Source organism: Dendropsophus ebraccatus, chromosome 12 (genome assembly GCF_027789765.1).
Source record: "Dendropsophus ebraccatus isolate aDenEbr1 chromosome 12, aDenEbr1.pat, whole genome shotgun sequence".
Lineage (NCBI taxonomy): Eukaryota > Metazoa > Chordata > Amphibia > Anura > Hylidae > Dendropsophus > Dendropsophus ebraccatus.
Window position 1 is genome coordinate 31,500,424 of NC_091465.1, and position 13,523 is coordinate 31,513,946.

Genomic DNA, 13,523 nt, shown 5'->3' on the forward strand with positions numbered 1-13,523 from the left:
CATGGATTTTTTCCATATGTGTATTTGAGAATCATGAAGGATGTGTTGTGCGCAGATAGGTCACCTCTTAGAGGGGGTCCACTAGAATATACAGTATAAATAATGCATACGAAGTAACCTCTGGGAATAGGCATATTGACCGTATTGTGCTGGGACGCTGGATGCATTCATTTGTATCCCATTTCTATAATAGATAGATTATCCATTTGTGAATAGGCAGCCGCTGGGGCCTGGGATTTATCAGTATGTAAGAAGGAGGGGTCATGGCATCTCCAGATAGCAATGGTCCCATTGGTGAGGGTTGGCAGAGATGTTAGGGCCATATCTATTATTTCAGCCCCTGACTGGCACTTTAGTAGGCCATCCATATGTACAGCTCTACCCTTTAGTATTACTAGGCCTCCCTTAAAAATTTTTAAAACATAAAAAAATACCTTTAAATATCCATTTTTTTCAGTCCTTCGTCCATTTTTATGGTCATTTTTACAAAACAAGAGGAAGTATCTACTAAATCTAGTAATAGTGCAAACTAGTTGAGCAGCCTTAAAATGTACCAGAAACCATAAGTACAAGAAGGTAGCGGCACTATAGGTAACACACATGGGTATAGCCACTTGCTGGTCTCAGTCGGGGTTCGCCACACCAGGCGGTGCTAACTAGAAAAGACGATGAAGATATCTAGTCGCAAAAGTAGAAAGACAGTGGCACTCACCCAAGTAGTCTTCTGTAACTTTATTTTTCGTATTAAAACACGGACATGGTGCGGACGCAAAGTGAGCAGTTCACGTAGCGTCTGCTCACTTTGGGTCCACACCATGTCCGTGTTTTAATACAAAAAATAAAGTTACAGAAGTCTTTCTACTTTTGCAACTTAAAATGTACCAGATTTGTCACAATGGCTCAGGCTGATGTAGTAGTAATGCTCAAAATTTTTTGTCCACGTCAAACCATTTCCCAATAGGACACACCCCATTGTCAGACAAGACACATTTTACTGTTCTTTACGGCACACTATGCCTAAGAAGGCTATGTTCCCACTAGGTAAAAATAAAGGCAATAACAGCCTTTATTAATGTTCATAATCTTTAGTAATGGCCGTTGTTTTGCAGCAACGGCCATTATTTGCCTTTATATTTACCTAGTGGGAACATAGCCTAAATGTGTCTCAATTACTGTGTTTTTTGGGGTGTTTTTCTGTCACTCTGTCCCAATTGTAAAGCAAGTGATTTATAGTTCATGTGATACAGTTATTTCTTTTGGAATCACATGATTTGCATTGTGGAAAAATGACCAAAAATGTATTTTTATAGACTTTTCTGTTGTTGTGTAGTGCAGTGTTACCTGGGTAACAAAAAATTGCTGGTAAATTCCAGAAAACTCCAGGTGTGACACCGGTCTTACCTCTCCATTCTCCCCTGGTGTCCCCCAGAGATGATCCGCCTCTATTTCCAAAATGGACTTTTCTTGGGAGTGACACCCTGCTCAGCCAATCACTAACTGAGACGGGAAAGTGCCGTGGTCAATGATTGGCTGAGCAGGCTGTCACCCTAAGAAATGGAGGCAGGATCTTCTCCGGAGACATGTAGACTTTACTTGTAACAATATAGATACAGTCTCCCCTATCTAGATAACGCCTTTAAGCAACTGTATACATGAGCGCACATGATGCAAGTCTCAGCTATCAGGCGCTGGATTATATATCAGTGACACTCTTCTCTCACATTGATTTTCAGCACCCACACGCTTTTCTTCCTCATTTGACTTTCCTTCTATTTTCCTTCCCTTTCTCTGTCTCAGATCAGGGCCTCATAATCTCCCCTTGGTTGGCAGCTTTTATTTCCCCATATACTTGTCCTTTGGTCAGGGCTCTGAGCAGGCAGTATGGATTAGCTGGGTCACATTAGCATAGTCTGCCTGAGATAGAGGTGTTTCTGTATCTAGGAGGGGGAGGATAGCCCAAGCCGGAGGATGTGTGATCAGTGGATTTGCATACTGCTCAGCTCACGGCTCTTGTATTAATTCCACTCCAGCTCTCCTGCCTCTGCCGCACTAAAGATTTAGCATTGTGTCATTAACTCTTCCATACAAAGGCGATGCCATATCTGTCTCAGCCCAACCAGCCGCTTCCTTATTTATCAGTTTTGCTCAATAGGAGGTTGCCGTGTCTACGTCCAAGGTCTGTGGGCAGCAGTCAGCTAGCGATACCATATGCAGAGTGAGTGGTTGCTGGGAACAGGTTTAGTTGAGACTGAAGTTACATAATAGTTACATAATAATCTTTATTCACAATTTTTTTTTTTAAGAAATCAACAGGAATTGTGATTTCAAGCAGTTCTGCAATATACTCGCTTTATTTTTTTTTTCATAATGTTTTTTATATTTAAATCAACATTCCACATATGGCCACTAGGTGTCTCCCTTTCTGTCAATCTGTGGTCCATGCTCCCTTCTTGCCAATAACTGGTCTTTTCTCTGTCAAAAAAAAGAGACCAATCACAGGAAGTCCCAGTATATTGCAAAATTGCTTACGATAACAACTCCTGTTGATTTCTTTTTATACAATTTTCTGACAGGTACACCGTCATTTAAGATTTTGACTTGTCACTAGAGATGAGCGAGTAGTGAAATATTCGACTTTCGAGAATTCGAATCGAATAGGCACCGATATTCGACTATTCGAACGAGTATTCGATCCCATTATAGTCTATGGGAAAAAAAATTTGCGGCACTTGGAAATCAAAATTCGACCACTTGGAGGTCACCAAGTCCCCCATGAAACCTTCCTAAACTATACAAACACCTCCGAAATGACACTGGGGCATCAGGGAGAGCATGCCTGGGTGCACCCAACACCCCAAAATCGTAGTATAATGCCACTCTCCGCAGTTACAAAGGAAAAATATTTGCGAATGCTTTGTGAACGTTTACGGCAATGTTCACACATTTCCTTCGTATTTCTTGCGCAGTGTTACATACATGATTCCAATGTGCGTCCCCAGAGCGTCATGTTATTCGCGCGTATCATGCGTAATGCTGTACGAACGTTACTGGAACAATATGTATCATGTGCCTTTTACTGGGCTACTGAAACAGTATATATCAGGTGCCCTTAGTGGGCTACTGGAACAATATGTATAACGTGCCCTTAGTGGTGTTAAACAGGGACACTATAAGTCACTTGTACACACAGGGTACTGTAATGAATACACCTGCTGATGCTGCTGCTGCTGTTATATTATCTATTTCTTAGCACTGAGAAGTGCTTTGCATTCAGAGATGACTTTTTCGCTGGATCTTAGCCCTGAAAAGGACTTTTGGGTTCTGTAGTAATCCTGCCTAACCAACTCCCAGGGTCCCTCACGGCCTCCCTGCATGGTCTTTGGATTAAAAACAACTACGATGGGAGGGATTTTAAATGTTTCCCGCGTATTCGCCTCACTACTCGATTGAATTCGAATCTTTCGAATACCTCATTATTCGATCGAATTTCTACTCCATCGAATCGCATTCGCTCATCTCTACTTGTCACATGATTCATAGGCAAACACAAAAACGTTGGGGTTGTTGCCTAATTCTTTTTTTAATTTTATGTCATAGAGACTTGTCAAAAGTTTTAATCGGTAAAGTTCTTAAAGCTAAGTCCCCCTACTGTCAATAGAATAAGTATGTTCTCATTCAGTCTTCTCTGGATGGCCTTATTACATGTGCTGCATGTATATTTTGCCATGAATATAAAGTGGATTTCAAAGGAATCTGTCAGCTACAATTCAAGTTCCAAACTGCTGAGACATAGTATTAGTAACATAGTTGATAAGGTTAAAAAGACAAGAGTCCATCAAGTTCAACCTACAAAAACCCTACTGTGTTGACCCAGAGGAAGTTAAAACCTTTATGAAGCAGATGCCAATTGCCCCAAGGAGGCACATGGCATTTTTCATACAGTGTATGTGTCTGTAATGTAGAAATGTGCTTCTGCTTTCCAGAGCAAAGAGTCAAAGCCCAAAAACTGGAAAGAGTTGTGACTAGAGATGAGCGAACCGGGTTTGGGTTCGAGTCGATCCGAACCCGAACGTTCGGTATTTTATTAGCTGGGGCTGCTGAACTTGGATAAAGCTCTAAGGTTGTCTGGAAAACATGGATACAGCCAATGACTATATCCATGATTTCCACATAGCCTTAGGGCTTTATCCAACTTCAGCCCCCGCTAATCAAATGCCGAAAGTTCGGGTTCGGATCGACTTGAGCATGCTCGAGGTTCGCTCATCTCTAGTTGTGACATCTCCTCTCTCCTCTTTCCATACCCTTCCATACAGCTTCCAGCTGACTCTCAAGCTAGCAGGCATAGGGATGAGAAGGGGAGCGAGGAGGCATTGACAAGTATTACAAAGGCATCGTGTCTCTCTTTGACCTAACAGCTATCTAACAGTGTCAGCAGTTTGGAAAGCAAATTGCAGCTGGTTGATTCCCTTTTACTACTAGTGCAATAGATCCCGGGCAGCTTCTTCTTTCCAAGTCTCTGTAGTCAAAACATCTAGCCGCCCAGATAAGAGCAATATGCCGCAGACATATTGGAGATCTCAGCACTTCCTATTTACAGGGAATGGATTATGGCAAAGAAATAACTAAATCAGTCATTTTCTCATATGCCAAAAAGAATTTCCTAAGGCTGGGTTCACACTACGTTTTTGCAATCCTTTTTTGCAATCTTTAAAAAAAAAAAAAAACCAGATGCAACTGTGTGTGTCCATTTTTCCATTGAATTCGGATCCCTTTTTATTTAACAGACACAAAAATGAGGTCGACCATGTTTTTGTGTACGGTAAAAAAAGGATCCGTTTTTGTAATAATGGAAGTCAATGGAAAAACGGATGCACACAGTTGCATCCGTTTTTTTCATCAGTTTTTCATCAGTTTTTTGCAAAAAACTGGTGAAAAAAAAGAATGCAAAAACGTAGTGTGAACCCAGCCTTAGGTGCACACTCGCTGCTCACGTGAACACATGGCACAAGCTGCCTGACTACTTAGCAACATGTCCACCTTGCAGCGCTGGGGTCCTGGGTTCAAATCCCACACCAAGGGCAACATCTGCAAAGAGTTTGTATGTTCTCTCCGTGTTTGCGTGGGTTTCCTCCGGGTACTCCGGTTTCCTCCCACACTCAAAACATACAGATAGGTGAATTTAGATTGTGAGCCCTAATGGGGACAGGGAGCAATAATTGGCAAAACGATGTAAAGTGCTGCCGAATCTGTGTGCGCTATACAAATAAAAGCATTATTATTATTATTATTATTATTATTATTTCCAAATAGTCATCTTTTAGGCATTTAGAGTGCTTGTTACTGATACACAGTCAGTAACTCAAGAAGTGAGTGTAGTAGCGCCCAATATTGAGGCTGGTAATATGCCATCCTATAGATAGGGCCACCCCCTCCGTACAATGGTTGTGCAAGGAAGAAGAAAGCCCTGTTTTATAATCTCCTCCTGACAGACAAATACTTACGGGTAACTCTGCCTGTACTTTGTATAATCACTTGGCAAAGTGCTAGTTATATGCTTGTTTTGTATGCTAAATAGAAGCTCCATATGCTTCCAGTTCCCTGGTACAGAAATGGCTTTGTTTTTTTCATTCTTTGCTAAGTAATCGACTTTACTTCTCATCTTAATTCTTCCATTTAATTGTCTTGGTTGTTAGCAGCAAATGTAACGATTTTATAAATCTGAAATTCAGAGAATAAGTGTCAGAGGTGATGGAGACGGTAGACTAGCTGCAATAGGGATGGAGACGCTATAACCTGTGTTGTATATATCATTATATGTATTGGGTCACTAGTCTTACGTTGGTCACAGATGGGTTCTAGCTGGTTCCGGCCAAATGATCAGAGGAAGCTGATCCTATTCCACTGTTATATTCGTGGATAGGATGAATTCAGTTTACAAGTTTTGCCACTAATTCCAATATGGGGAGGAGACAGCATAGAGTATATACCAAAGCTGTGCAGTCCCATAGTATTCATAGTTCCTCCTGTGCCTGCCTGTCATTGCCACAAAGGGGGACCTGGTTTTATAAGTGAAAGGCACCCCAGGATTTGATTGGTTAACAATGTTTTGTCTTCGTATTCACCCCCCCTCCCCCTTCATTTTCTTGCCACTGACACAGTAAAGTCTACACCTTCATCATCTTTCATACGGAAACCATGCAGTCTTTCAAACTGTTCCACGTTGTTCTCCATTGACATCAATGGAAGCTGGAAAACCACATTAAAATAGCACCAAAATCCGCACAAGAGATTTTTGCTGATTTTTTTTCTAGTCCATATAAACATGCCATAAGGCTGCATCCACACAAGCTGCCAAATACATGAAACCATGACTAAGAAACCATGCCTTCATGCTTTGGTCAAAGGTCCCATAATATTGCAGATAATCCCAGTAACATTGTGCTGACATTGGTTTCGGATATATGTGTTTGGCAGCTTGTGTGGACAAATTCGAAGGGCCTAATCCAGGGATGGTGAACTTTCGGACCTCCAGCTGTTGCAAAATTACAATTCATATCATGTCTGGACAACCAAAGCTTTGTCTTGGCTGTCCAGACATGATTGGAGTTGTAGTTTGGCAACAGCTGGTGGGCCATAAGTTCACCATCCCTGGCCTAATACAGTACATTCCTGTTTTACGAGCCTATTCATTAGCTAAAAGCGTGGTCAATGTGCCCTTGGGGTAGACAAGAATTGACACATATGGGACAAATAATCTTTATCATGGCTTGTCCTCATATCATCTAGTGGAATGAAAGAAGTCTGGAAAAATCTAATAACGCCCTGATCTCATATGTTATAGCCTTAATTCCCGGAGTGCTTGCTTAGCTTTGTGTGTTCCAGCATCTAGAGCTCCTATTAGTCTAAAAATATGGCTTTAAGATACCTGCCACTCCTGATCACTTTGCCGCTTGCCTTAGAGAGTAGAGAAGATGCTCATTTACACATTGACATGTTAATGCGGCTGTGCTTCCCATTAGATCACTCAGTTTTGTAACAAGCCCAGGACGCCTCAATATGGGCCACTTGCCTCCTAAATGAGTTCCTGATAATTAGCATTGTGATGCGGCACCAGATGCGAGATGTTGGGGTAATGGGTTCATTCTAAGAGCCGCTCGGCTCTGATGTTCCTTGTGTTGGGAGCTTCTACTTTACAGGCACAATGTATCACCGTTGTTAAGCGCTAGCAGCTTAATTTGTTGCCAGTTTCTGAAATGGAATAAATTAACTTTCTTCAGATTCAACAGAGCGATAGTGTCAGAGCCAGAGGCGGCATCTCGCAAACTTGTGATTTCAGGTCCTCAGTTACAGATTCAGGAGTGATGGGAACTAATCTATAACTTCTATGTCAGTCGGTCTGAGTGACAAAAACACAATTAAAGGGGCGGTACAGAAACCTAAGCCAAACATTTATTTCTGTTGATTCGTCATATTCCGCATCACATTGTTCTCCGCTTGTCTAAATGAATGTGTCTATGTACCTGAGCTCATGCATGATAATGACAGCAATTACACTGTCTGTCTAATGGTAATAAATAAATAGTGACACCTAGAAAGGCAGCATGATCCCCGGGGCTGATATACCGCCCACCGCCTTCCCCCGCTCTGTGCTAATCCAACCGTACCTGTGGAGAAGTGGAGATTTACTTATTCTGTGTAATGCTATGGTTATGTTACCAATGAGATTTTCAGTACATGTACATGGAAAGATGCATGATGTGTGCCCCCTTTGTGGGAATATACTATTGTTTGTGTGTATGACATTGTGCAAGACGGTTATCTTATAAAGCCCGGAAGCAATCATCAGAGATACAGTAACCTTGTGGAAATTGGGCTAATCTGCATCCAAATGTGGTCTAAAGTAGCCTAAAGGCCTAAATTTACCCAGATATATGTTGGCATGCTGTCAAAAAGGGAATGTGAAACATATAGTGGCAGGCCTATTGACTTTAAGGGGATTGTCCAGGCTTATACAAACATGGTATCATTCTTCCACTAACAGCATCACTCTTGTCTTCAGTTCGGGTGGGGTTTCCATTGAAGTGAATAAGGGCTGTATTACACAGCCTGACATATAATATAAGCCTATTAGACGGCATGATCATGAAGCAAGGGCTACAGAGACATAGTAGTGATAACAATATATACAAATTAGCCATCTCACCTCTACCTTTAATGTAGGCCCGGATCTGTATCCAGCTGCATGCAGTCATTGAAGAACAAGAAAGGAAACAATAGATCCAGCATTTTCCATCGCTTTCTTCCTTGTTCATAGTTGGTGATAGTCAAGCAGTCCTTCTAGCTTCTCCCCACTTACTGCAGCCATCACTGACACTGCGGAAGCTGGGATGGGACAGTGCCGTGGCCAGTGATGGGATGAGCCGCCTATCGCTGCACAGATGGCTTCAGACATGCTAGTGAGGCTGCAGTGAGCAGGGAAAAGCTAAAGGATATTGGGAAGCATGGATAGGTAAATAAAAAGTTTATTACTTTACTTTCCACATTTCTCAGCCATTGGCTGTGCATCGCTATTACATATAGAAATGCGTGGCCAATGATCGTTTCTTCAGCTGATCGTTGTCTTTACTACATGGATGGATATCTGCCTCGATCAACCTGATTTGGCAGATTATGTGTAATAGGGCCCTAAGTCTTATTGCATAACTCCAACCCCACACAAACTGAAGACAAGAGTGGTGCGATTTGCAACAACGGCCGTGATAAATTAAAATATGCATTGCCCTGAAATCAATGGAATAGAGTATGTACATGTAGTATACACTCCGGCCAGGATCCCTAGTGGCCGCAAGAAAAACTGGCATGTCAGTTTTGTGCAGCCGCTTTTCATTAAATAGCAGCCAGACAAAACTGTCAGTTCCCACAATGAAGCGGGCGGCTCCGACCGCACTCTCCGTTGTGTGCAATGGTGAATTGGGATGCGGGCACGCACGGATGCGCCCGCATCCCAATTCACCAGAAAAGAAGTTTATCCGGCCGTTCTGTGGCATACTGTGTGTAAACCCGGCCTAATAGTGGATGACCCCTTTAATACCCAAACATGGTGAACTACTGACTACCCATTGGGCTATTTCAGCTTATATATGCTTACATAGTTTGGTCCCCTGCGCTTCTGAACCCCCCAAAAAATATATTTGTCCAGGGAATGTCACTAGATGCTAGAATCAGGCCAATAAACTGAATAAGCATGCTGCAGTATAGTATATCGGCATACTTTTTTGCTGTGAAGTTGACATATACCTAAGATGTAATGGATAAACTAAGTGTACACCCAGCCTAACAGTAATGATTTGCTAACTTTACCTTTGTCTGCATGCTACTTCTTGCATCTTCCCACCAGAATAGAGGATTTACTGTATGCAATACACGAACATGTCTCGATGGGAGCCTGTTATTTATTAGAGGCAGCAGAGCCTCCTGTAAATGCTCGTGGACGTTTTGATGGCATCACTAAGCATCATATGTCTGCTATGATCATAGGCTGTCTCTACACTACAGTGTCAGAAATGAAGGATCATCAGAGATTTCCCGTGTGCGCGAAGCACTTGTGGCTCCGACTCATCTAGTTCTGATGATCTCTCATTCATAGACACCACTCTAGGGCTGATTGAGATCCAGTCTAACAAGTGCCAGTCTTAATAAACCTCCTCCTTGACGTGATGAAAACAAGGAACATCTTATTAACCTTGGAATTGAAAGTCGTAAGATGCAAAAGCTCAGGGCAGGGCCGGCTCCAGGGTTACACAGGCCATTGGGGATAGAGTCACAGTGTGTCCCCATATGCCTCAACTTCTTTCCATCCATTCAGTATACTATACTACATATTTTTTGTATAAATAAAATAAATATATTTTATAAATTATTGGAAAGGCCACATACACGTCGTATTTGTTTTGTTTAATCCAATGTTTATTGAGTACACGAATAAAAAAAAAAAAAAAAGTACAAACATTAACCATACTGCAATAAACTGAATAGACAGCCTCAAGTACAGCAGAGTAATGGAGCACTTTGAGGTCAGCTGCTTCCGTTCGTTACAATCAGTGCGGTCAGGGTATTTTAATTACAAAAGCAACATAGAAAAAGCTTGACGAAATAAATATTTTTTTTTTCACGTTTCATTTTTTATCCAACAGTATTATTGGATAGATAGCTAAATGAACGGTATAAAGAAACACCTGGGATAGAATAGGGGAGGGAAAAGGGGTTTAGAATTTGATGGCTGATGAAGGACAAAGGAGTTCCTTACTAAAAAAAAAAAAAAAAAAAGTTATCCCCATGTTATTTGGGATGTATTTTGGGATGTAACCATAAAACATAAAAGCAAAAATTCCATTAAAGTAAAAGTGTCAGCTGTAGGATCCAAATAGCTGCTAGGTCAAGGAGACACATGGGGGGGACTTATGCAGATCGGTGTACAAGTACGCCATTCTTATATTAGTCCCCACCCCTTTTCCCCAGCAGGATACACTAAAAGGCGCACACCTCTTAGTGAATTTGGGCGGCTGGGCGGCCGAATCTGCGCCCGGTGTACAAAATCTACACTTGCTTCCAGCATGTGTAGATTTTGATAATGATCTACGCCTGTGATCAAGCGTAAATTATGATAAATAAGGCGCGGGAGGGGACCACACCTCCTCCCCGCCTTATCACGCCCCCACAAGCTCCGCCAGCCTGCCTATCAGGCGAGAGGGGCGTACGGGAGGCGTACGCCAGGGAGAAGGGGTGAATATGCACCTTCTCCCTGGGGTACGCCTGTGGCGTACGCTTCATAAATCCCCCCATAGTGCTTATCATATATCTATCTGTCCTTCCATAATAATACAAAGTGTCAGCGGGGCTGTCCCATACTTCTGCTGTCAGCTAGATTGCCTCTTTATCTCCTCTCCCATCCCTATCCCTGCTTGATTGACAGTCATGGCTCAGCTTCCAGCTGACTAACAATCAAGCAGGGATAGGAGGAGGAGCAAGGAGGCATTACAGACCTCGGCACTTGGGCACCTTGTATTAGAGAAGTTTTCAATGTTCCGGAAGCACAAACAGATATATGAAAGGTGCCAAATGTCAATCATACAGATTTTTTTTTGTTGCATTTATAGGATTTTTATCAAAATTGACCATGCTTTGGATATAGCTATTTCTAGTGTTTTTTCCAGTCATGTTTTAAATGTTACAAAATAAAAAATACCACCAAAAGCACTTGTATAAACCACTTTTTTTATTATTCTTTTGTAATTGTTTAAAAATGCTGAAAAATCTGTGTGAAGGATACGTTATGCCTTATACTGATCGTAAGCCCTTTCGGCTTTTACTAGTGGTAGCCACCTTTGAAAACCTAGCATGTGTTGGACAAGGATGATAGATGCGGTTTAGACAAAGCCATCCCAGATTTACACCATTTATGCTGGTGTTAGACATGAAATACCCAATGACTCTTGTGTAGTCAGAAGTTATCACCCCTGATCCCTCAATGTCTTGGCTGTTCATCTACAGCTAGCTTAGGTTAAATTGCTTTGTGTGAAGTATCACAGCTGGTTGTGCTGTTCAGGAGCCACTTTTTGTAGACAGTCCTTTGTGTTTGCAGCGGGAGATTTACAGCTTGCACAGCTGGCCCGTTGACCTCTGACCACCTGATATAAAAATCAATATCTCAATATCCCTGAAGACTTTATTGACATCTAGATTGGGAAAATGCCTCTCGGAGTCATGATGCTCAAATATTAGTTCAGGCCTCCTCTTGTGATTCACCGTAATTTCGAGCAGTATTTCCTTCTTGACAGAATGTTAAGGAGGAATCTACGAAGTAATCTATATTCACACGTACTTGGCTTGTGTTCGTATAGACAAGCACGGCTGGAGGTGTGGAGCGCAGCAATCATTTATATGAGAATGCATGCGGTAATTGGGCCCAGTAGGACCCTGTGATAGTCCATATTAATGGCTCCTAACATGTGACCTCCTGCCCCCAACTGTGAGCTACTGAATCACAAATACAGTGTCTGTGATGGTCATTAGATATGTGTACCGATACCTGGCCTAATGGGAGGACTATCTGTTGTCAAGGCTGTGCTTCATTAGTTATATCCATATATTTGCATAGTTATATTACAGGTAGGCAGGTATATTACAATTAAAGGGATCCCCCAGTGTCATAAAAATACCCTGATCCCCCACCACTGCCACCCAACAACTCCCAGTCTTCACCACCTATCCCTGCTTCCTTTGGCATGTTCATTCAGCTAATCTCTACGCTAAATGAGGATCCTGCACAGTGGATTATCCCTTTAAAGGTCATCTCCATTTTCCACATTTCTTAACTTTTGTGAATTGACCCAGTGACTCTATTGGTATATAGTAACTATAGATGTATATATTGCTTCTACATTGACTTGTAGTATATAGGTATATTGACCACCATTGTTCTAACCTTTATCTTTCCATATTCCAGTGTGCCGTGGAATGCTCTGTGGATTTGGTGCAGTATGTGAGAAGAGCAGTACCGACCCATCTCAGGCAACCTGCGTCTGCAAAAAGACTTCTTGCCCATCATTGGTAGCCCCTGTCTGTGGCTCCGACTATTCCACCTACAGCAATGAGTGTGAACTGGAAAGAGCCCAATGCAACCAACAAAGGAGAATCAAAGTTATCAGCAAAGGACCTTGTGGTAAGACGCTAAATTATTTGTGTGTATTCTACATTGCAGACATGACACAGCAGTCGGAGGACTACTCCCAGTATTTCTTTTTTCCTTCTTCATCTATGATTTGCACTTCTTCAGCTGCAGTATTAGTGCCAGCCATACTCCCAGAAGATGTATAATAACAATCTATATAGATGTTGGATCAGATGCATGATCCAGTCTTGCCGCACAGTCCTGTGATTAGCTATGTTATACATTGCCTCTTCTCCCTCCTCCGTCTTTTTACATCTCTCTAATGGGATATATAATAAATGGCCTCTTTCCTTTCTGAATTATACAGCTCCCTGGCCATACATATACTATAATGTGCCGCCTTACTGTTTACTGCCCATGCAGTACCTTCATCAGAGCTGCATTGCACGGCTTGCTGATCCCTGGCTTATACTGATACTAGATAATAATGCACAGTATATAAGGCACTTTGCATGTCCCTTAGCAAATGTATAACACATGGCCTTTCCTTTTAGCTATACCGATTCCAGTTATAATGTATAAAATATGGACTTTCTTCAGATCTTCCCCAATGCAGTATCTTCATTACATATTCAATGAATGGGTTGCTTCCTTTGCACTTCTAAATTTCTGTTGCACTTCAAAAGTCCAAGCGGGATTCATAAAATAAGAGTTTCCTTCTCTGCCAGCGCTCCAGAGGAGATGCATTATGTACTGCCTCTTCTCATACGAATCCCCATTCAGATAGATAGTGTTAATGCCTTAATGTTTCTGCGCTGAAGGGCATTGAAACTTCATTGACTGGGCTCTGTTT

At 41.9% G+C, this 13,523-nt stretch overlaps 1 protein-coding gene across 2 annotated transcripts in view; it reads left to right on the forward strand.

The window, feature by feature from the left end:
* Nucleotides 1-13,523, forward strand: part of AGRN (agrin) — a 352,404-nt gene that overhangs the window by 214,308 nt on the left and 124,573 nt on the right. For both annotated transcript variants that reach the window (XM_069948832.1, XM_069948833.1), the window contains exon 4: nucleotides 12,506-12,721. In XM_069948832.1, the coding sequence (XP_069804933.1) occupies nucleotides 12,506-12,721 (216 nt within the window). The remainder of the gene's footprint in view (nucleotides 1-12,505; nucleotides 12,722-13,523) is intronic.